A 25736-nucleotide genomic window follows, 5' to 3' on the forward strand; every position below is an offset into this window, starting at 1 on the left:
AATTATTTTCATCTAAGTTATTTAAAATCAAAGAATATAATTGAACCCCTATCACAGTTAAAATTGCCATCTAATTCACTACTCAAAATTAGATATGTTTCAAAGATAATTAAACGTTTGAATTGTAGTAGAGTAGGTAGTGTACCATTTAAGTTTAGAAATTAAAAGTCTTGTAGTAGTAATATTTGAACTCAAATGTTGTTTTACTGTCTCCTGGAAAACTACAAGTGCTTTATGAAGTAATGCTTACATGCTAATTTTGGTGTTAGAAAAAGAACTGTAAAGGTAGATATTTCTGCAATTAATTTCCAAATTATTATTAATAGCTGTTCCTTTCAACATTTGCTAAATTTTGAAAAAAAATTAGCTCCATTGTTGAGAAGTTCTATATTTTAAATATATTCAGACATAGATTTCCCATGAGTTCAAAATTATGGAACTTTGTTTCCTTAAATCCTTGTTCCTGCAATTACCATACTTTGTGTTGCTATTGTGGGATAAAGTTTGTATTTTGTATTGGAGGGGTGGTCAGGCAAATGAGGGTCCCAATCCTGTACTATATGGAAAAAGTCACCTATTAAATACTTTCCTCACATAGCCAATTAGTGGTCAAGGGCACATTGATCATCCATGATGATGGAAAGCTAGATGGCCAAAGGAGGTCTTTTAACTCTAAGGGAATTGAGGTCTATTGAGAAGGTGTTTATTTTTTGGAGCACACTTTCTGGACTTTTAAACTTTAGTTAAAAATGATCATAGCTGTTGAGCCACCATCACAGCCAGAGAGCCTGCTATGGCCGTGCAGATACAGGGAGATTCAAAGAAGCCTTCGGTCTGTCGACTGTCAGTCTCTAATAATTGTCCTTAATTAGCTATTTTCAGACCTTAATTAGCTAACTGCCAATTATGTGCTCTCATTATGGGGGTACAATATCTATATGGAAAAGCGTGACGCTGGAAAACCACAGCAGGTCGGGCAGCATCAAAAGAGCAGAAGAATCAACACTTCAGGCATAAGCCTTTCATCAGGAATGTGGATGGAGGAAGGGGGTTGAGAGATAATTAGGAGGGTGAGGGTGGAGGTGAGGGTGATGTAGCTGGGCAGGCGATAGGTAGATGCAGATGGGAGGTGATGGTGATCAGTCAGAGAAGAAGGTGGAGCAGATAAGTGAGAAGGAAGATGGATAGGTAGGACAGTTCAAGAGGGTGGTGCCGAGTTGGAGAGTTGGATCTGGAATGAGGTAGGGGGAAGAGAGATGAGGAAACTGGTGAAGTCGATGTTGATGCCGTGTTGTTGGAGGGTCCCAAGCCAAAGATGAGGTGTTTTTCCTTTGATGTCAATAAAATCATCACCTCCTGAGATGTCATTTAATGTATTATTTAAAAGGAATTTAAAGACCATAAGGTCATGAAACCATAAGACAAAGGAACACAAGCAGACCATTTGACCCATTGGGGCTGCTCCACCATTCAATGAGATCATGGCTAATCTAATAACCTTCAACTCCACTTGCCTGTTTTTATCCCACACCCCTTCATTCCCTTACTGATTAAAAATCTGTCTATCTCTTAATAATCCAGCCTCAACAGGTCTCTGTGGTAAAGTATTCCACAGAATCAATATGCTCAGAGAAAAATAAATTTCTCCTCATCTCTATATTAAACCCTTAACTTGAGATTATTCCCTCTGGGTTTAGACTCTCCCAAAAGGAAAAAAAACCTCTTCACATTTACCCTGTCAAACATGCTAAGAATCTTATCCCTCCATGCCTGGGATCAACCTAGTGAAATGCCTTTGGAATGCTTTAAATATCAGCATATCTTTCTTTAATAATAAAACCAAAACTGTTCAAGATGTTCCAGGTGTGATCTGACCAGCCTTTCATAGTTTTGGAAGACATTCCTGTTTTTATATTCCATTCCATTTGAAATAAAGGCAAATTCTGTTTGTTTTCCCTATTACCTGCTAAATCAGGATATTAGTTTTTTTTTCTGATTAATGCATGAGTTCTCCAAAATCCCTCTGGTTTTTTGCAGTCTCTCCATTTAAAAATACTCTGAATGAGTCAAAATTCTCAAAAATAACATGATGGTTTTTATTGTTTTTATTACTTTGAATAGATACGTTTGTTAACACTTAGAATGGGTTCACAGTAAGTATTGCACTTGTCACTAAATTAATTTTAACAATGAATTATTACATCTTAGTCAGCATTTTTAATTTCTCTGTCTGATTAAAGGCTTTTTTAAATTAAGTGGAGGCATACATGTAGAGGAAAATGGATCTGAAAAAATTACATAATCAAAGTTACAGTGTTACAGTGCAGGTCATTCAAATAATCATGTCTGCACCAGCTCTCTGAAAGAACATTATGACTGAATACGTTCTGCTGCTTTTCTTCATAATATTAAATATTGTTTCTATTTAAATAATCATCTAATGCCCTCTTGAATGCTTCAGTTGAACCTGCCTCCACCATACTTCCAGGCGTTTTCCTCCTGTGATTATTCACTGTGTGAAAATGTCTCCTCTCATATCACATCTGCTTCTTTTGCAAATGATTTTGTATCTGTGTCATCTCATTCTTGATCCTTTAATGAATGGGAACAGTTTCTTCCAATTAACTTTGTCCAGCTTCCTCGTGATTTTGAAAACTTCAATAAAGCCTCCACTTAGCCTTCTCCTTTCCAAGGAAAGTTATCCCAACTTCACCATTTTTTCCTCAAAACAGACGGTTATCATCTGTTGAACCATTCTCATAAATTTCCTCACTCTCTATTGCAAGCACATCTTGCCCAGAAGTGTACACAATACTCCAACTGAAGAATAAATTGAACGTAAGCTTCTTACTTGCGTGCTCTATGCCCTATTATTAAAGTTGTGGATACTGAATATTTAATGAACCGATCTCTCCAACTGTCCTTCAACCTTTAATGATTTATGCACATATGCACCAAGATCCCTCTGTTCCTGTGTTTACTCAAGATTTGTTCCTTTTATTTTATATTGTCCATGTTCTTCCTTACAAAATGCATCATGTCACACTTCTCTGACTGTGCTGAGGAAAGGTCACTCAACCTCAACATTAGCTCTGATTTCTCTCCGCAAATACTGCCAGACCTGCTGAGCTTTTCCAGCAATTTCAATTTTTGTTTCATCTGCCACTGACTTGCCCATTCCACCAGCTTGTCTATGTCCTTTTGAAGTTCTCCTTACAGTTTGCAATGCTTACAAGTTTTGTATAATCCACAAATTTGGAAATTGTCTCCTGCACACTAAGATCAAGATCATTTACATACACCATGAAAAACAGTGGTTCCAGTACCAAACCCTGGGAATTCCACGATAAACCTTCCACATGCCTGAAAAATATCCATTCAACATTATGCTGTATCACTCAACTAATTTTGTACCCGTGCTGCTACGGTGATACTTTTCTTCCATGAACTATAGCTTCTGGCACAAGTTTGTTGTGTGGTATTGCATTAAAGCCTCAATCAGTCTAACTCAACCTGAACACTGCACTTTTTATTGTACAGGACACATACCAATGTAAAAAATTCTCCTGAACACAATCCAGGAAAATTTGGCCCTCTCCTATTGTCCAAATCTACATTCAAAGTCGTTAAAGTCCTCCATTACAACTATTATAGAATTTTTAAAAAGGTGTATGGAAAGGACAAAGCAGACAACTTTTCAGCAAAGAATTATTGTTGTGAACTTGTGATAAATTTTCCAAAAGCTTGATGAACAAAGCTATCCCTTTGGTTTACATAATTTTGTTCCCTAGGGAAGTTCTGCAAGGTAGGATCCTTCTAGAATTAAGTTCCAGTTTTCACCAAGTATGGAGATTTGTGTTGCCCAACTTAATTCCAGTTTTGGGCCTAATGAAGATGAGAAATAAATCTTACAGTATTACCATTTGTAATACAAGTCATGGGACAAATCAGCTGATGTTCAGGATGTGAAGTGTTGCTATCACACAGGGTAGATACAAGTGGTTTGTCTGGATAGAATAGACTTTGGGAAACAAAATAGTGAACTTAGCAAAGGGATACGAAATACTCAAAAAATTGTGCAGCAGAGTCAGCAGGTAGAGTATTGAGCCAATGGCATCAAGGGTGTTCTGTCTTTTACTGTGCCCTATCAGTTTTTAAGCTGATAAGATTCAGCCACGGCGCACAAATCCTAGTCACAGTGACATATGCTTAAGGTTGTGAACGAACAACAATAGTATGGGGTAATTCTAAAATAGAGCTAAGTGGAAATATCCTGATCAACGTGTAACCAAATATATATACAATATCAGGATGTAGTAATTCACAAGCGTGAATGATCACTGAGATATATGCATGAGTTCAGTTATTAAGAGGAAGCTTTTCTTTTTCACACTTGAGAAAGGATCAACTTAAGACAGTTGCATATTTTAATTTCCAATTAGCCTGGGCAACAGTAGCAGCTCCGATATTCATTAGCTATCAGGACATTGAAATTTCAGTTTATTATTAACAGATAATTTTTAGATCAGTAAATAAGAGAATGCTGAGAATCAGCAGTCACTCGTACCACAGTCACTCTATGTCCATAGAGTTAATGTGACCATGAAAATTTTCAGCAAGAAATGTATCCATTGTGGAATTTTTGAATTATATTCAATCAGTAGAACATAGAACATAGAGCAATACAGCGCAGAACAGGCCCTTCGGCCCTCGATGAACTATTCTCAGCTTGTCTCCCTACACTATCCCATCATCATCCATGTGCTTATACAGTGTGTTATTATAAAGAAAAACTGAAGAGAAACAAATTTCATATAATATATTGTTGAAGAGCTCACAGCATAATCCATGCAGATGTACCTTTTGGCTTAACCATTCAAACAATGGAAGTTCCACATAAATCATTGTGGAATAAACCGATAAACATTGTTAATTCATTTTTATAGCACCATAACATTAATGGGACAAACAGCTGCTCATTTGTAAGGCTGACTCATTAACAAAAGATAAATGAGTGTGAATAATCAGCAAAATGTTAAGAAATTTGTTTTTTTAATGCAATTATTCTAAGGTAAAAGCAAAGTGTATTCAGGAATGTATGTCAAATGGACAAATGTGAAGCAACTATTTTTATGCCACAGTGAGTTGGTGAGATGTGGCATTCATTTAAGATTTACACTTGGAAAAGGGTAATTTTAATAATCCCTGAGCCATGAATGCCCATATAACCCCAATATAATAAATTATACAAGTCACACAATTTTCCACAAGAAAATATTGTCCTGTGTTGTATTTTACTTATATTTCAAACTGGGGACTTGTAAATCTTTTGTCAGTTGTATATTTTTACATCAATCATGCTGAACTATATGATATAGTGATGGAATAATTATGAGTTGATTCTTTTGGCAATGTATTCATTAACCTTCAGTATTGTCAGAAGCTCAATCTGTCAATACCTATCACTTTGGTCCATGTGGGGGAGCATTGTCAAAGGAAAACAAAATGGATGGAGAGAAGCAAACCATGAAAAAGAATGGAGTACACAGAATGAAAGGAAGATTACTGGGAAAGAGGCTAAGTTGCCTGACTAAATGAACAGAAAGTGAGAACATTTTACATTTATTCAGCCTCTACAATTTTGGGAAACTTACCTTGGCCCTTTAGAGAAACATAATCAGACAAAAATGGACATCAAGCCAAAGTTACAGATATTTGTCTTAAAAAAAGGAGGGCAGAGAGTTAGAGATGCATTGAGGTTTAGATTCTGGAGGAAGGTGATGGAAAAAGGTCTGTGAACACGACACCACTGAGAGTGTAGGGTGCATGAGATCAATCAACACTTTCTACTAAAGTTTGTACAGGAAGAACATATTTCTTAGAGATCAAGAGGATGAAGTGATGAAGCAATTTAAAGATGAGAATACATATAAATTACATTTATATGTGTATACAACAGACCAATGGCAACTTCTTAAAATATATTCTTATAAGGGTAATTTATTTGCCCTAGTACTACTTTAATTATTAGCAACTAAAATTTTCAAGACATGAAAGCTAAAAGTCAATTCATGTAAGGATCACAAAATCAAATAGAATGGTTACAATAGCCTAGATCAGTGATATCAAATATTAAATAATGAAATCTAAAGTATTTGTAATATACACAAATGCTATGCAATAAACAGAAAACAGTTCTACCTTAAAACTGATGATGGAGAAAAATCATTGATAAAATATTGGACCAAGAGCAATGCCTCCAGGATTTCCTGCAGCATTATCTTTGGAGTGGGACAATTGATGTTCACAGCCATTTTCTTCCTCCTTTTGCTTCTGTACTTTCAAGTCCTGTGGAAAAATAATTCAGAAAAATGCAGTATATTTCAGCTAGCCACCCTTTGCTCATGTTGAGATCTGTTCAAACAATGATGAAGAAATTAGAATTTTTTTTATGGGACTTCTCATGTTCTCTTCCCTGTTACCTCAGATGCGCAAGTTTCCAGTATCTTCTTTAACTCTTGTTAATGGACATTTGCTGTTTTTCCCACCATAATTTTTCCCACAATCCTTACATGAGAACAGAATGGTTGTTATTTTCAGTTGTAGTTCTGTCTATTTGAAAACTATTGGAGAAATCATATTAAATTCCTATTCATCGTACAAAGTGGCTCAGATCAGCAAATGATGAGCTGTCTGTTGATGTTGGGCTTTGGAGTCTTGTGGCAGTCCCAATATGTGCACAGATACTGTAATTGCCTGGTAGGTTTAAATGTTTAAGTTTGTTCTGCAATATGGGGCACATATCAGTCTAATGTCTACGAAGTTTAAATTCAGGTGAATAACTAGTTTTTGCTGACACACTTAGCTTTGCTGTCTTAGTAATGTCATTAACTTACTTTCTGTAGATACCCTTAGCTTTAGGAAGTTGCCATTCAATGTCAGTGTGCCAAGCAGGCTAAGATAAAAGGTAGGGAGGAGGGACTTGGGGGAGGGGCGTTGGGAATGCAATAGGTGGAAGGAGGTTAAGGTGAGGGTGATAGGCCGGAGAGGGGGTGGAGGCAGAGAGGTCGGGAAGAAGATTGCAGGTCAAGAAGGCGTTGCTGAGTCCGAAGGTTGGGACTGAGATAAGGGGGGGGAGGGGAAATGAGGAAGGTGGAGAAATCTGCATTCATCCCTTGTGGTTGGAGGGTTCCTAGGCAGAAGATGAGGCGCTCTTCATCCAGGCGTCATGTTGCCATGGTCTGGCGATGGAGGAGGCCAAGGACCTGCATGTCCTTGGTGGAGTGGGAGGGGGGTTTAAAGTCTTCAGCCACAGGGCAGTTGGGTTGGTTGGTGCGGGTGTCCCAGAGGTGTTCTCTGAAACATTCCGCAAGTAGGCGGCCTGTCTCCCCAATGTAGAGGAGGCCACATCAGGTGCAGCGGATGCAGTAAATGATGTGTGTGGAGGTGCAGGTGAATTTGTGATGGATATGGAAGGATCCCTTGGGGCCTTGGAGGAAAGTGAGGGGGGAAGTGTGGGTGCAAGTTTTGCATTTCTTGCGGTTGCAGGGGAAGGTGCCGAGAGTGGAGGTTGGGTTGGTGGAGGGTGTGGACCTGACGAGGGAGTCGCGGAGGTGGTGGTGTCTGTTTGGTGGGGTGGTAGAACCCCACTGGTCCTCACCTGACACCCCATCAACCTCTAGATACATTGTATCATCCTTTGTCATTTCCTCCACCTCCAAACAGACCCCACCACTAAGGATATATTTCCCTTCCTTCCCCTATCAGCGTTCTGGAAAGACCACTCCCTCTGCGACTCCCTCGTCAGGTCCACACCCCCCACCAACCCAAACTCCACTCCCGGCACCTTCCCCTGCAACTGCAAGAAATGCAAAACATGCGCCGACACCTCCCCCCTCACTTCCCTCCAAGGCCCCAAAGGATCCTTCCATATCCACCACAAATTCACCTGCATCTCCACACACATCATTTACTGCACCCGATGTGGCCTCCTCTACATTGGGGAGACAGGCTGCCTACTTGCGGAATGTTTCAGAGAACACCTCTGGGACACCCGCACCAACCAACCCAACCACCCCGTGGCTGAAGACTTTAACTCCCCCTCCCACTCCGCCAAGGACGTGCAGGTCCTTGGCCTCCTCCATCGCCAGACCATGGCAACACGACGCCTGGATGAAGAGCGCCTCATCTTCCACCTAGGAACCCTCCATCCACAAGGGATGAATGCAGATTCCTCCAGCTTCCTCATTTCCCCTCCCCCCACCTTATCTCAGTCCCAACCCTCGGACTCAGTACCGCCTTCTTGATCTGCAATCTTCTTCCCGACCTCTCCGCACCCACCCCCTCTCCGACCTATCATCCTCAGCTTAACCCCCTTCCACCTATCGCATTCCCAACGCCCCTCCCCCAAGTCCCTCCTCAATACCTTTTTTCTTAGCTTGCTTGGCACACCCTCCTCATTCCTGTAGAAGGGCTTATGCCCGAAATGTCGATTCTCCTGCTCCTTGGATGCTGCACTTTTCCAGCAACACATTTTTCAGCTCTGATCTCCAGCATCTGCAGTCCTCACTTTTTCCCTATTCAATGTCAGTGCCACTTTCTACATGTTTGTTTTTATTGTATTATTGGTTACTTTGATTGTTTCATCCTCTTTGAGAGTAATTTCAGTTGCAAGAATACTTAGACCACTCTCTCAGAAATGCATTTGAAATGTGTGTTGAACCTATGTCGTTTCTTCATTACATGCAGGTTCTTCTTTTAGTTAAAGTTCAATCTGCAGGTTGACTTTCAGAAATGCTTTTTTACCCTCCTTGTTTACTCCAGGATTCGTTTGCAGAATGCAACAGTTCTGGTAGAGTTGCACCTTTGTTCTGCCTAAGAACATTATATTAAGCTGGCTCTGTGACTGATGGCAGTGACTGGGGCAGTGCAGTTGGTTGGGCCAATATGCTGTCACACTAAAATTCCAGCAGGGGACTATGGCACAAAATTCTCAGGCTGAAATATAATAATGTCTAAGGAAAAATCAGCGACAGGTTCATGACAATATCAGAGATCAATGAGGAAATATTGTGTCCCTAATGGAATGCTTCACCAAAAAATATCCACCCAACCTCTCTTGTCCTCCTCAAATGACGTTGTTTAGAAATTGCAGCCATAAAGATAATTGCACGTTGTCAAGTCTAGTAAATTTCTTTAACACCTACATGATATCTGTCAACCTCCGACACACATTTGATTGCATTGAACTTCATGTGGTAATAACAAAACTCATCACATCTGGCCTCTCTGAAAAACGGCTCAATGGAATCCTATTAGCTTAGTTGACAGTCAAAAGTTGAAGGTCAAAAGCATCTCAATAAATATCAGATTATAAAACCACTGTCCCAGAAGATCTCATTCCAGTTTCTGCTCAGTCTTTTTCAATGATTTAATCTGATTTATAGAAGACAGAATACTTTGCTGTTATAATGTCTATACAATGCTCTGCTAAGCAATTGACAAAACAGAATTTCAAGCTTCAGTAACTGTCACAGAATAATTTCTAATTTAAACTGAATTAATCTTAACTCGAAGAATTGATATGAAATGTATTAAGAACCACAAATTATCATGAAAGTAAATACTTAAGAACATTCATTAAATAGACTAGCAAAATGACACCATACAGCATTATGCTAGTCTGTCGACAAACTACACTGTATGAATCAGTAAACCATTTGGATTATGAACTCCTAGCTCTAAAGGGAAATTAGCCCACATGTTTAGATTAATCAAACCTTGAAACATGCTGTTCTGCATTTATGTTATTAGTATTTATGCTATTAACAATATGGTAAAGATAGACTAGCTTTATTATGCATTCCCACAAGAATATTGCTTTATCAAGCTTTTCCAATATGACTTTAAAGAACACAGCATTGTTTCATAGAAATATACATAAATTGTAAGAATTGACCAGTGGTCACAGGCTAAGGTCAAGGGGTCAAAAGTAGTGGCTAAGGAATGAATATTTAAATATAGTATTTATCAAGATAGATCTAGTATACTTCAGACTCAAAACAGATGAAAATGGTTTACTGGCCCCAAATCAGACAAGTGAATGATAAGACAGAACAATTTGATCTATGTTGTCTGTAGTAATTACCTCCTCTTTAGTCATTCTCAAGCTAGCTGAGCTGTTACGTTAAAGCTAGCGTCAACCCACCTTCGGGAGATTTTGTTCAGCTATCATTTTATGCTCCTGACATTTACATATCATTTTTACTGGATATCTCATTTTTACCCTGTACTCATCAGGACTAAAATGCAAGAAAACCAACTTTACCCTTAGAATTTCTCAGCTCTATCCACACTGACTCTACATCCCCTGATTCTAGGTCCAGAAAACCAACTTTCTGGACAAGACTTTCAGCGAGGTTATTTTCTGGACAAGACCTTCAGCGAGGTTATTACACCGACCATACCAGAAGAGAGCAGAAGAGAACAGACGATGAGGAAGGCAGAGAGGAGAAAGGTGCAAGAGACACCAGGGGAAGTACCTGTCAGGAACAAGTTGAAACTTTTGGAAACAGTAGAGACAGATGACACTGCCAGTCCACGAGGTGGCCAGGTCTGTCAATCAAAAGTTGGCATGGAAGCAGAGCAGAAGAGTCGGACATCGTACAGAGCCGTGGTAATAGGGGACTCCATAGTGAGAGGAACTGACCAGGGTTTTTGTGGCAGCAGGCGGGACTTAAGGATGGTGTGTTGCCTTCCTGCTGCCAGGGTTAAAGACATCACAGACAGAATGCAGGACGTCCTCAAGGACGAAGGTGAAGAGCCAGAGGTGGTGGTATATGTTGGCACAAATGATGTCGGGAAGAAGAGGAAGAACATACTACAGCGGGGCTTCGGAGAACTAGGAAGAAGGCTGAAAAGCAGGACATCCAGGGTGGTTATCTCCAGTTTGCTTCCAGTTCCTCGGGCTGGTGAGGCCAGAAACAGGGAGATAATGGACTTGAACGTGTGGCTGGGGAACTGGTGCAGGAAGCAAGGATTTAAGTTCTTGGATCACTAGGATATGTTTTGTGGTAAGCATAAATTATACAAGAGAGATGGTTTGCACCTTAATAGGTTAGGGACCAGCATTCTGGCAGGCAGGTTTGCTACTGCAACACAGCTACGTTGAAACTAAGTAGCGGGGGGAGGGGACAAACTGGATGTTTAAGAAGGAAATTGAAGGGAAAGTTAGAACAAGGGAAGTCAAGAAAGACAACTGTATCAATGAGGCAGAAAACTCAAAAAGGGATCATGCTGTAAGGTTGAGTGAAATAGGAGTTGGTGGGAAGGGTGAGGGCAGTAACAAATTAAAAATACTATACATGAATGCACGAAGCATTAGAAATAAGATGGATGAGCTTGAGGCTCTTTTGGAAATTGGCAGATACAATATTGTGGGGATAACTGAGACGTGGCTTCAAGTGGACGGACCTGGGAAATGAATATTCAAGGCAACACATGCTATCGTAAGGACAGACTGACGGGCAGAGGGGGTGGGGTGGCCATGTTGATAAGGGATGATATTCAGTCTCTTGCGCAGGGGGACCTAGAATCAGGGGATGTAGAGTCAGTGTGGATAGAGTTGAAAAATTCTAAGGGTAAAAAAGACCCTCTTGGGAGTTATCTACAGGCCCCCAAACAGTAGTCTGGATGTCGGATGTAAGTTGAATCAGGAGCTGAAATTGGCCTGTCGCAAAGATGTTACTACAGCTGTTATGGGGGATTTTAACATGCAGGTAGAATGGGAGAATCAGGATGGTATTGGACCTCAAGAAAGAGACTTTGTGGAGTGCCTCCGAGATGGATTCTTAGAACAGCTGGTGCTGGAGCTGACCAGGCATAAGGCAATTCTGGATCAGATATTGTGCAACGAACCAGAATTGATCAGGGACCTCGAAGTGAAGGAGCCATTGGGAAGTAGTGACCATAACACAATAAGCTTCAATCTGCAATTTGAGAGGGAGAGGGTACAATCGGAATATTTCTGTTGAATAAAGGGAACTATGGAGCTATGAGGGAGGAGCTGGCCAAAGTTCAATGGTGCAATACCTTAGCAGGGATGACAGTGGAAGAACAATGGCAGATATTTCTGTGTATAATGCAGAAGATGCAGGATCAGTTCATTCCAAAAAGGAAGAAAGATCCTATGAGGAGGCATGGGATGCCGTGGCTGATGAGGGAAGTAAAGAAAAATATAAAGTTAAAAAAGAAAAAGTATAACATAGCAAAGATAAGTGGAAAAATGGAGGACTGGGAAGCTTTAAAAGAACAACAGAGGATTGCTAAGAAGGAAATACGCAGAGAAAAAAATGAGGTACAAAGGTAAACTGGCCAAAAATATAAAGGAGAATAGTAAAAGTTTTCTTAGGTATGTGAAAGGGAAAAAAAGTGGTTAAGACTAAAATTGGGCCCTTGAAGACAGAAACAAGGGAATATATTACGGGGAACAAAGAAATGGCAGAAGAATTGAATTGTTAATTCAGATCTGTTTTCACTGGGGAAGACACAAGCAATCTCCCTGAGGCTGAAGGACCTGTATTTAAGGGAATTTATATTTGCCAGGAATTGGTGTTGGAGAGACTGTTAGGTCTGAAGGTTGATAAGTTCCCTGATGGTCTACATCCCAAGGTACTGAAGGAGGTAGCTCAAGAAATCGTAGATGCGTTGGTGATTATTTTCCAGAGTTCAATAGACTCGGGATCAGTTCCTGTGGATTGGAGGGTAGCTAATGTTGTACTACTTTTTAAGAAAGGTGGGAGAGAGAAAGCAGGAAATTATAGACTAGTTAGTCTGATCTTAGTGGTGGGAAAGATGCTGGAGTCTATTATAAAGGATGAAATTATGACACATCTGGGTAGGAGGAACAGGATAGGTCAGAGTCAGCATGGAATTATGAAGGGGAAATTATGCTTGACTAATCTTCTGGAATTTTTTGAGGATGTAACTCTGAAGATGGACGAGGGAGATCCAGTAGATGTAGAAAGCTTTTGATAAAGTCCAACATAAGAAGTTAGTGAGCAAAATTAGGGTGCATGGTATTGGGGGCAAAGTACTAAATTGGATTGAAAGTTGGTTGGCTGATAGGAAACAAAGAGTAGTGATAAACGACTCCATTTTAGAATGGCAGAGTGACCAGTGGGGTACTACAGGGATCAGTGCTGGGACTGCAGCTTTTTACAATATATGTTAATGATATAGAAGATGGTATTAGTAATAACGTTAGCAAATTTGCTGATGATACAAAGCTGGGTGGCAGGGTGAAATGTGAGGAGGATGATAGGAGATTACAGGGTGACCTAGACAGGTTAGGTGAGTGGTCAGATGCATGGCAGATACAGTTTAATGTGGATAAATGAATGGTTATCCACTTTGGTGGCAAGAACAGGAAGGCAGATTGCTGCCTAAATGGAATCAATTTAGGTAAAGGGGCAGTACAGAGAGATCTGGGTGTTCTTGTCCATCAGTCAATGAAGGTAAGCATGCAGGTACAGCAGGTAGTGAAGAAGGCTAATAGCATGCTGGCCTTCATAACAAGAGGGATTGAGCAGCTGTACAGGGCCCTGGTGAGACTACACCTGGAGTACTGTGTGCAGTTCTGGTCTCCAAATTTGAGGAAAGACATTCTGGCTATTGAGGGAGTGCAGCGAAGGTTCAAGAGGTCAATTCCTGGAATGGCAGGACTACCTTACGCTGAAAGACTGGAGCAAATGGGCTTGTATACCCTTGAGTTTAGAAGACTGAGAGGGGATCTGATTGAGACATATAAGATTATTAAAAGATTGGACACTCTGGAGGCAGGAAACATGTTTCTGCTGATGGGTGAGTTCCGAACCAGAGGACACAGCTTAAAAATACGGGGTAGACCACTTAGGACAGAGATGAGGAGAAACTTCAGAGAGTGGTGGCTGTGTGGAATGCTCTGCCCCAGAGGGCAGTGGAGGCCCAGTCTCTGGATTCATTTAAGAAAGAGTTGGATAGAGCTCTCAAAGATGGTGGAATCAAGGGTTATGGAGATAAGGCAGGAACAGGATACTGATTATGGATGATCAAGCCATGATTATATTGAATGGTGGTGCAGGCTCGAAGGGCAGAATGGCCTACTCCTGCACCTATTGTTTAGAAAGGAACCAACATTTTATACAACATGTGAAGAGAGTTCTAACTATGTGGTAACACTACAATTTGATGAGTGCAAAATGAAAAGCTTTGAATTCATTTCTCTTTAACAATACGTAAGATGTATACTACTAAGTAATTATTTATTTAAATACATTTCCATCCAACTGTCTAAACACAAAGAAAAAGACATGTAAGGCAGACCTCATCCAAACTAAATTCCAGTTCTGAGGTAATTTCTTTGCCTATTTCTTATATAGTCAATGTGTGACCACCTCTCAGATGGTTTGATTAATATATAAATCATAAGGATCCTACTCAACCTTGTATCAGGTCTTGCACAAAAACTTAGGCAAGGTTTCACGGTATTAAATCACTGGTATTGTCCCTATCTCTGGCCATAAGTTCCAGGTTCAAGGCCAAAGCAGTTGAGTATTGATCTGTAGATCCTTTTGATACGCTATGACATGTGATAAGAGCTGGACATTTTCCAGGTCAGCCAGAACCATATGGTGGTCACATCTGACATGCTGCTTGTGTTAAAAGACTCCAAGCCCTTCTTCAGGCTCATGCCCAAAACGTTGCTCCTCCTGCTCCTTGGATGCTGCCTGACCTGCTGTGCTTTTCCAGCAACACATTTTCAGCTCTGATCTCCAGCATCTGCAGTCCTCACTTTCTCTTAAAAGACTCCATGTGCAACTTATTGCAATGAAGACATATCAGCCTTGTTCTGAAAGACAATTACATACATCAACAAACTTCTGTTTGTATGTTATATATTTGGTCACAATTCCCTTGTGAAAAAACTTTATCCATTATGGTGAACATTGTTCAAAATCAGTTCAGATTGCTGAAGAACTTCCTCAAACTATGGAAACCCACCAATCATGATTTTATAAAAGCCATTGTTTCTTTAAAAAACATTTTTAAAAAAATAATTTATTTTACTTTATATTAATTTCCCCCAAATGTATTCTGTCCCGATAGCTTTTCAGAAATGTTAATGACAACTAAGTATCTTAATAATAGAAGTTCAAGTTACAAAATAGAGAATTAGATTAGATTACTTACAGTGTGGAAACAGGCCCTTCGGCCCAACAAGTCCACACCGACCCGCCGAAGCGTAACCCACCCATACCCCTACATTTACCCCTGCCTAACACTATGGGCAATTTAGCATGGACAATTCACCTGACCCGCACATCTTTGGACTGTGGGAGGAAACCGGAGCACCCGGAGGAAACCCACACAAACATGGGGAGAACGTGCAAACTCCACACAGTCTGTCGCCTGAGTCGGGAATTGAACCTGGGTCTCAGGCACTGTGAGGCAGTAGTGCTAACCACTGTGCCATCGTGCCGCCCACAATGTGGAAAACAAGATCATACTCCATTTCTTTTAGCCACAATTTAGGGGACTAGGTCTTCCAACTTCACCAACCTATGTTCCTAATGTCTAAACAATATCTCTTTGTAATTGATATTCATATTGCTGAGGAGCAAGTACCACATTATTTCATTTTTGTGTATATCTTAAATTAATGTTTGTTTTGATAAGAATTGCAAACATTTTGTGAAATATAACAGCTGGTAATATGGGCAGAGGAAATGAGTGACCAATAGAGATGTAACTGAATTCTTCCTCAATAAATCAGTATATTATATAATTGATCATGAGTCTCTATATGAACCAGCAGAAATATAATGAGATGGACAGGAAACAACCACTTAGTTAATCCAGTTAAAGTTAGGACCATGTCCAAGGGGGGACACTTATTGCCAAGTAATAGTGAGAATATGATCCAAAGCACAGGCCATTTAGAAGCAAAAATGTAAAGAATATAATCTCTAAACTGAAAAACATTCCTGTATTAGGGTGTTTAGATGTTATTATCATAGTAGTACAGGGCATTGCTCTTGGGTCTTGGGATTTATTCCAACTAGCAATTATATTTTCCAGCAAAAGTGTAATGAATTTAATTGTCTATCAACCTGGTCATTGGGCAGAATATTGCACCTTGCAGGAAAATACTGTATTCCGCAATCATTGTGGGTGGCATGGTGGCTCAGTGGTTCGCACTGCTGCCTCATAGTACCAGGGACTTGGGTTCAATTCCACCCTCAGGTGACTGTCTGTGTAGAGTTTGCGCATCCTTCCTGTGTCTGCATGGGTTTCCTCTGGGTGCTTGACTTTCCTTCCACAATCTAAAGATGTATGGGCTGGATGGATTGGCCATGGGAAATGCAGTTACAGGGATAGAGTAGGGCAGTGGGTCTGGGTGGGATGCTCTTTGGAGGGTTGATGTAGACATGATGAGCCAATGGCCTACTTCCACACTGTAGGAATTCTATGATCACATGCTATTAAGAGATTTCTAATCTGCTGAACTGTTTGAGAATGCTGGAGTCATGTCTCTTCAAGTAGGCTCTAAACCTTGAGTGTACGCCCCGAACCAAGGGAGAAATGTATGGGAATGCTGAAAAAGCTCAGCAGGGATGCAGCCAGACCTCCTGATCATTTACAGCATTTGCTGTTTGTATTTCAGATTTCTAGCATTCTACTGTGCTTTGCTTTTGGAGAAATGAATAAAGAAAGATATCTAACTTAAGACATGGAAAATGAAATGGGGTTATAAAAAATGAAAAGATAAAGTTAAAATATAATTATTTATTATATTGTTAAAACAATTAAAATTGTTTTAATATTAAGTGCAAATGGAATAAATTAGTTCTTGTTGTGGATGAGGGCAGACTGCCATCTTGTGGTTTTCTGTGATTTATGTGTTTACCTTTGAACAGAAGTGTTCCTTATCCAACAAAAAAAACTATATTGAATATTGACAAGGGAGAAGTGATACATATTACATGTTTAGAAACGTTGAAGTAGGAATGGAATAAGGAAATCGTACAAAGATGGAAATAAGTGGTATTTCCACTGAAGAAAATATGAGGCTAAGTGCTCAACCTAGAATTGAACAGAACATCAAGGTTCTGAATTCTGGTTGAATCTAAAAGAGAAGCCATGTAGGAGGATGGAGTCAATGGAAAGAGTATTGATTTTATTGTGAAATCAAAGACAATGGCTTCACTTTTCCCTACTTTTAATATAGAATCACTGAAGATGGTCATTTGGCATATCATCTGAGTGCTGACTCTTTGAAAGAACAACCTATTCAATTCCACTCCTCTGCTCATTGCCTGTTGTCTTATAAATTTCTCCTTTTGAGTATATTTCCAGTTCTTTTTTGCACATGATCATTGAATTAGCATCTATTATGTTTTCAGATAGTGAATTTCAGATGACAACAACTTCCTGCTTCAAAAAAAACTTTTGCTCATTCCCTACTCACACCAGATATTTTTGCCAATTATCTGAAACCTGTCAGATCCATCTATAGAACCATAAGGTGTAGGAGCAGATGTAGACTATTTGACCCATTCAGTCCGCAATGTCATTCAATCATGGCTGATATGTTTCTGAACCACATTCTCCTGCCTTCTCTCCAAACCCTTGAACCCCAGAAAGGTACAGGGTTGTTTCAGCATGGTTTTGAATTAGGAACTTTTTGAGTTAGACAAATGTGATAACCACTACACTGCAGAACCACATGTTCTGGTTATTTTGAATACTTCTGTCAAATCTAAAATAAACTTTCTTATCTTTAAGGAGAATGATTCCAGATTCTCTATTCACTCCATATGACTTATACTGAAAATCATCTGGTAAATATTCTCTGCACATCCCCTGACTTTCTTCCTAGTATGTGGTGGCCAGATTTAGACACGGTACTTTAGCTTAGACTAACTAGATAAATGGATGGACAGATGGCAGTATAATTATTGTGCTGAAAAATAATCATGGCAGGTGCTAAATTGTAGTGACAGTAATTCTAATTCATGGCATAGTTGCAGGCAATCATGTTTAAAAAATATATAAAACATAGAACACAGAACATTACAGCGCAGTACAGGCCCTTTGGTCCTTGATGTTGTGCCGATCTGTGAAACCAGTCTGAAGCCCATCTCATCTACACTGTTCCATTATCATCCATATGTTTATCCAATCACCTTAATGTTGACAAGTCCACTACTGTTGCAGGCAGGGCATTCCATGCCCTTACTACTCTCTGAGTAAAGAACCTGCCTCTGATATCTGTCCTATATGTATCACCTGTCAATTTAAAGTTATGTCCCCTCATGCTAGCCTTAACCATCCGAGGAAAAGGTTCTCACTATCTGCCCTATCTAATCCTCTGATCATCTTGTATGCCTCTATTAAGTTATCTCTTAACTTTCATCTCCCTGATGAAAACTGCCTCAAGTCCCTCAGCCTTTCCTCATAAGACCTCTCCCCCACAGAAGTCAGCATCCTGGTAAATCTCCTCAACACCCTTTTCAGTGCTTCCATACCTTTCTTATAATAGGCGACCAGAACTGTATGGAGTATTCCAAGTGCGGTCTCACCAGAGTTTTATATAGCTGCAACATGGCCTCATGACTCCAAAACCCAATCCCTCTACCAATAAAAGCTAACACACCGTACGCTTTCTTAACAACCCAATCAACCTGGGTGGCAGCTTTCAAAGATCCATGCACATGGACACCGAGATTTCTCTGCTCATTCACACTACCAGGAATCTTACCATTAGCCCGGTACTCAGTATTCCTGTTACTCTTTCCAAAGTTAATCACCGCACACTTACCCACATTAAACTCCATTTGCCACCTCTCAGCCCAGCTCTGCAGCTTATCTATGTCCGTCGATAAGCTGAAACATCATTCAGCATTGTCCACAACTCTACCGATTTTAGTGTCATCCACAAATTTAATAACCCATCCTTCTACACTGTCATCAGGTCATTGATAAAAATGATAAACAGCAGTGGCCCCAAACAGATCCTTACGGTACACCACTAGTAACTGAACTCCAGGATGAACATTTCCCATGTCGTCTTATCGTTAGCCAATTTCTGATCCAAACCATTAAATCACCCTTAATCCCATGCCTCCATAATTTCTGCAGTAGCTTGCCATGGGAAACCTTATCAAACATTTTACTGAAATCCATATACACCACATCAACTGCTTTATCCTCATCCACCTGTTTGGTCAAAGAACTCGTAAGGTTTGTGAGGCACGACTTAGCCTTTAAAAAATCATGTTGACTATCTCTAATCAAATTATTCCTTTCTAGATGATTATAAATCCTATCTCTTATAATCATTTCCAAAACTTTGCCCACAACAGAAGTAAGGCTCACTGGTCTATAATTACCAGGGTTCTCTCTACTGCCCTTCTTGAACAAGGGGACAAAATTTGCTATCCTCCAGTCTTCTGGCACTATTCCTGTAGACAGTGATGATATAAAGATCAACGCCAAAGGCTCTGCAATTTCCTCCCGAGCTTCCCAAAGAATCCTAGGATAAATCCCATTTAGCCCAGGAGACTTACCTATTTTCACACCTATAGAAATCTTTAGGATTTTCCTTGATCCTACCTGCCAAAGACTTTTCACGTTCTCCCTGTGACTCTTCTTACCTACCTCGTTAGGTTCTTCCTAGTGAACTTGTTACTCTCAAGCTCCCTAACGGAGCCTCACAATTCATCTTTACATAAGCCTCCTTCTTCTTCTTGACAAGAGATTCAACTTTAGTAAACCATGGCTCCCTCGCTCAACCACTTCCAACTTGCCTGACAGATACATACTTATCAAGGACACGCAGTAGCTGTTCCTTGAACAAGCTCTACATTTCAATTGTACCCATTTCTTGCAGTTTCCTTCTCCATCCTATGCATCCTAAATCTTGCCTGATCGCATCATAATTGTCTTTTCCCCAATTCTCAATCTTGCCCTGCAGTATATACCTATCTCTTTCTTTGCTAAAGTAAACATAACTGAATTGTGGTCACTATCACCAAAGTGCTCACCTACCTCCAAATCTAACACCTGGTCTGATTCACTACCCAGTACCAAATCCAAATTGGTCTCGTCTCCTGTTGGCCTATCTGTATACTGTGTCAGGAAACCCTCCTGCATACATTGGACAAAACTGGCCCATCTAAAGTACTTGAACTATCATATTTCCAGTCAATATTTGGAAAGTTAAAGACCCCATAACAACAACCCTGTTACTTCTGCTCCTATCTTTGCAATCCTTTCCTCTACATCTCTGGAACTATTCGGACGCCTATAGAAAACTCCCAGTAGGGTGACCTACATTTATTTTTAACTAAACGTAGAGCTGAATCTTCTGCTTTTTTGGCTAAGAGTGAGTTACGCCATATTTGTTGGAGTGATTCTCACCCCAAGATCCAGCAAGATTTCTTGCCTTGTTTAATATTGATAAACTTCATGTACCTATATTACCCCAGTGAAGTCCCTCATGTCTTCATCTTACCACCCACCATTTACAGAATAGGGTGTCAATCACTAGATACCTGCTGAAGGACCAATGCACTTGATAGTGACACCATATGTAAAAGTCTACTATGCACCCAGATGAGCACTAGAATTCCAGAGCTTGAATCTGAAGACAACAGAGAAGGGTGTGGTGGTGGTATGATTCTCTGACAGAAATCTGGAGGGGTTGGTGCAAACAAGGGATGTCATCTTCCTGGAGGATAGGCAGAGGAGGCTGTGCCGCCATACCCTGTCAGCCTGGTCTGAGATCAGCCACCAGTTCAGTATTGTCCCAAACATCCAGAAGAATTGTCATTAGTGGTGTAAGGTCAATGACCTTCGCCGTTCTGCCAGGGTAAGTTCCACACTCTTTTCTCTTCAAATTGTTCTCACCAACCCATCTCCTGAGACCACAAATTGTACATGTCTTTTGCTCTGCCTACTCCTTTGGTCAGGACATCTTACCTAGACCAAAAATAACAGCTATGCCACTGACATTCATCTCCTTAATACCTGCCTTTTTCACATTTCAGGAAGAATTTGACAGAGTCAGGATGGGTAGTAGACTGCCCAACGTCTGGCTACTCACTCCTGTGTGGGCAAGATCCTATCTCTGAATGGCTGACCCAGCATGTCCAGGCCCCTGGACTGGTATCTGATGCTATTTTTGACTGACAGTGCCAAGACCGCCTGAATGAAGATTATTTCCTTTGACTTGAATGAGGACTGCTGACAACCATGGCAAGCTTCCTGGCACTGTGTCTGCACTAATCATCACAGCAATATTGCATACTGTAAACCTTGTGTCTCTTGCTGAGGGGGCAAAGCCCAAAAAGGCAAGGCAAAACAATGCAAGCATGGATGCTCTGAGCATCCAGGTAGGCTCAGAGTGAGTGTATTCTATGAGGACAACCAAACAGGCTGGAGATGCAGTGTCTTACTCATTTGGCACATTTATTAAGGTAGGAAATATACAAATATTCACTACCTCCACCACCGACACATAGTGGCAGAAATGTGTACCATCTACAAGATGCACTGCAAAAATTTGCCAAGGGTCCTGAGACAGTACATTCCAAACTCACAACCAGTACCATTTAGAAGGACAAGGAATACATGGGAACAGTACTATCTACGTGCTTCCCTGCAATATGCTCACCATCCTGACTTGGAAATATATTTCCTTTCCTTCAGCGTTGTTGAATCAAAATCCTGGAACTTCCTCCCCAACAACATTTTGGGTGGACCCATGCCAAATGTACTGCAGTAATTTGAGAAATTCACCTTTTCGAGAGCAACCAGTTAAAGGAAACAAATGCTAGCTCAGCAAGCTAAACGTACATCCCAGTAATGAATAAAACAAAGCACAGTAAAAAGATATAAATGTGAGAAGAAGAAGCATAAAGACAGTTCTTCAGGGCATTGAAAGCAATGGAGCTTGAAAAGACACACTGATAATAACATGAGACTGAATATATAGGAGGCACAGGTTATAGATTTCAGAATGATTTGTAGTTAATGTAGAAATGAGTAAATCATTAAAAAAGAATTGGAGAGTTTGCAATTGCACTGTGATTAAGGGCTTATTCAATTTCCATTGTCAGAGTGGGAGAGGGAGCAAAAGTGAAAAATGTGCAGTTGTGGAAAAAATGGTTAGTAATACTTCAGTTTCACTTGAAGAATCTGTCATTAGTCTTCAACAATATCTCAAGTTTCCACACATCCAGGCTATGCCAAATGCCAGAGAAAATGGAATCAACATCATTGGTATGTTTATGGAACCCAAAAAGAATTAGTTTGGTATTGTAATCATTACATTGAAAAACATTTTGGCTTATCCAGAGTCTTAACTGGAGATGCAGTTGGTGATGGCGACAACAGTCAAGTGGTCATTATCACAGATAATGCTATAACTGATGGAGATGATGGAATTCTGGAGTTCACCACAGGTAATAGCATACACATGGAAGAACTAATGGAAAGCAGATTCTTGAAGAATAACAGAATGCTTTAATTCTGCGCGAGTAGATGAAGCCCTCCCATTTGGTATCTGAGGAGAAGAGTAAATGATGCCATTGAAGTTGGTCAGAGCAAAGTTTCTTCTGAAATCCAGCATGAATTTAGTTCAGTAAGAGGACTGTGGAAAGAACCTCCATTTTTAATATTGAATAATCTACATCAAATTTTCAAAGTATCACACACTCAATGACCTGATGAAGGAACTCGATGACCTGAGCCTGGTCCTGATGAAGGGCTTTTGCCTGAAATGTTGATTCTCCTGCTTCTTGGATGCTGCCTGACCTGCTGTGCTTTTCCAGCACCACACTCTTAAATAAAATTTTAAAACTACTTATTGAGGGATTGGAGTAACAACATATACGAACATTTGGTATTTGCTGAGCATACAATAAGAGGTTGAGATTTAACAGGGATGCACTGACAGATTACCTTCTTTGTCTGACCACAATCCCATGGCAGAGTAGTACAAAATTGAATATGAAGAACAATTGAATTCCTGCATCACTTTTCCTTCAAGCATCAAGCTACACGTAAATGATGGAGGTAGGGGGAAATTATGTCCAGTAAGCCCCTCAAATAGCCCATTTTGCACTCAGTTTACCAATGTTATAGCTCTGATTGGGAGGAAAGCACCAATGAACAAGTCCTGCAACTCCACAAGCTATACCTATACTACAAATGTTTTGATTTAATTTCCAAAATTGCCAAATTATGTCTCTTTATTAGCAAACCAGAACAAGAAAACTTTCGTGTTTCTTTAACAAACTCAAAAATGACTCATTTTATAAATAAACTTATTCTATAAATGATTAGTAAAACTGGTTTAAAACTAGACTATATTCTAGAATTAAAAAGCATCCCCCTAATCCCAAGCAAACATATTCATGACAGATAAAATAATGAGGTTCTGCAGGGATTATATGTTTAAAAGGAAGACAAAAGAAATTAACCCTCCCCCCAGCCCTATGTGCCAGGGGTCTGAACTCAAATGATAAAATAGTTATGGTTCCTCGAGATTCAATAAGATTGAAATACTGACCATTATAGAATGGTAGAATATCTGCAGACCCGACCACACCTCAGATGAAAAGTCAGTTAGATTTAGATCTTTGAACAGAAGTGACAGTTCATTTTTCAGTGATTATGGGGTGGAGATACTGATATTCAAAGATTCTCAGAAATTCTTCCCACAGAGACACTTGTGCATCTTATTTTGCTGTAAAGTTCCACCTGACATTTTTTTAGCAGGGAGAGAGTCTTGTTTGTTGGAAGCTTTCGAGAGCTGTTCCTTCTATTGCCACATCTAAGTTTTCTGGAAAAATATAAACCAACTCCAGATCAATGTTACTCGGCATCCTTCTATGCATAGGCCCCATCTCTTCCAAATCAAGTTTCTCCAACAATTGAAGTACTAAACCTAATCTCTTAACTTTCTTAAAAAGCTTTGCTTGTCTCCTTTCTAAAGTTACATGGCTTTTCAGTAATTATCAGGCAATTCACAATTCACATTATTGTTAGATAGATGCAAGAAATCCCTTCAAATCTTGGTAAACTCTTTTTAATGCTGAATAACGAACAGTTCCGTGTCGCCGTTCCTCATAGTCTGTAGTCCATAGAGAGAGGCATGGGGTGGGTCAATGGTTAGCTGCCTCATGGTGTAAGGGACCCAGTTTTAATTCCACCCGTGGGGAACCTGTCTCTTTGCAGATGCTCCCGGGGGGGGGGTGCGTGGGTTAACTCCAGGTGCTCTACTTTTCTCCCACAGTCAAAGATGTGCAGGTTAGGTGGATTGGCCATGCTAAATTGCCCATTGTCCAGGGATGTGTAGGGTAGGTAGATTAGCCATGGGAAATTGCAGGGTTACAGGGATAGGGTAGGAGTTTGAATGGGATGCTCTTCATAGGGCTGGTATGGAATTGATGGGCCAAATAGCCTGCTATTCATTAAATTTAAATATGTATTGCTAACACCAGTAATCCCAGGAATTAGCAGATGGTGAAAAAATTCCGTTCAAATTCCCTTTAGAGGGAAAGAGCCAGGTAATGCATACTCCCACCAGATTTCAGTCTCCCACATTTACCTGGCTTTAAAAAGTTAAAAATAACACAACACCAGATTATAGTCCAACAGGATTAATTGGAAGCACACGCTTTCGGAGCGCTGCTCCTTCATCAGGTGGTTGTGGAACCACCTGATAAAGGTGGTTTTTCAGGCTAGTGCTTCCAAATAAACCTGTTGGACTATTACCTGGTATTGTGTGATTTTTAACTTTGTACAGCCCAGTCCAACACCGGCATCTCCAAATCATAATTACCTGTCTTTATTATCTTGACTTTGTCTTTGATGTGAAAACTGGGTTTTAAGGCCTGTCTTCAGGTTTTTCATCCCAACAGCTACAACTGTTTTCTCAATCAATGGTGGATAGGTCCATCTTAATACTAGGAGCCTCATTCCTACATGGGTTGAGGGAAGCCCAGCCTTACAACTTTCAAACCAATTTCAAATTGTTACCTAGCTTAAAGAAACTATTGCTGCAAATGATGCTATTTGGCAATGTGCCAATCTTTTGTGATAAAGAGATGTGGCTGCGAGAAAATAATTAATTCAGTCTCGGACCTAGTTATAAAATTTCTGATGTCTGATGTCTGATGTCTGATGGACACAGGTACAGCCTCCAGAACTGTGGCTCATTTCTTTTCCTTAATTACAGATGGAGCAAATTGAGCACATGGACCTGATCACTGATTCAAGTGGTGATTGAGATACAAACAACAATAAAAATATCAATTTCCTTATCATTGTTTGTGTATATTTTATTTTGGATCAGACTGTTCAGAACTTAAAAATAAACTTAAAAGCTTAAGCAAATGTTTTGTTTCTTTAAAAAAAGTATGAAGAAGGAAAAAGAAGGAGAAACCCCAATTACAAGAGTGTTGACCTCTCTGAACTGGAGTGGGAAGACAAGGATAACATTGTAAGTCCCTATTTAGTTTTGATGTTCTTTAGATTGCAGGATCATAGGCCAAGTTCTCTCAAAGCCAAAAGGTTTCCATGGGGAATTCAACATTTTGGAGGGACCTAGACGCAGAGGTGATGTTATAGTCCTTTACAAAAAATTAGCAAAATGATTGACACTGTGACACAAAGAAATACTCAACCCG

At 40.0% G+C, this 25736-nt stretch overlaps 1 protein-coding gene across 3 annotated transcripts in view; it reads left to right on the forward strand.

Moving 5' to 3' along the window:
- cacna2d3a (calcium channel, voltage-dependent, alpha 2/delta subunit 3a) overlaps positions 1–25736 on the forward strand; it is a 953890-nt gene that overhangs the window by 630833 nt on the left and 297321 nt on the right. For all 3 annotated transcript variants that reach the window (XM_060835584.1, XM_060835582.1, XM_060835583.1), the window contains one exon: positions 25466–25549. In XM_060835584.1, coding sequence (XP_060691567.1) covers positions 25466–25549 — 84 coding nt within the window. The remainder of the gene's footprint in view (positions 1–25465; positions 25550–25736) is intronic.

This window comes from Hemiscyllium ocellatum, chromosome 14 (genome assembly GCF_020745735.1).
Source record: "Hemiscyllium ocellatum isolate sHemOce1 chromosome 14, sHemOce1.pat.X.cur, whole genome shotgun sequence".
NCBI classification, from domain to species: Eukaryota; Metazoa; Chordata; class Chondrichthyes; order Orectolobiformes; family Hemiscylliidae; genus Hemiscyllium; species Hemiscyllium ocellatum.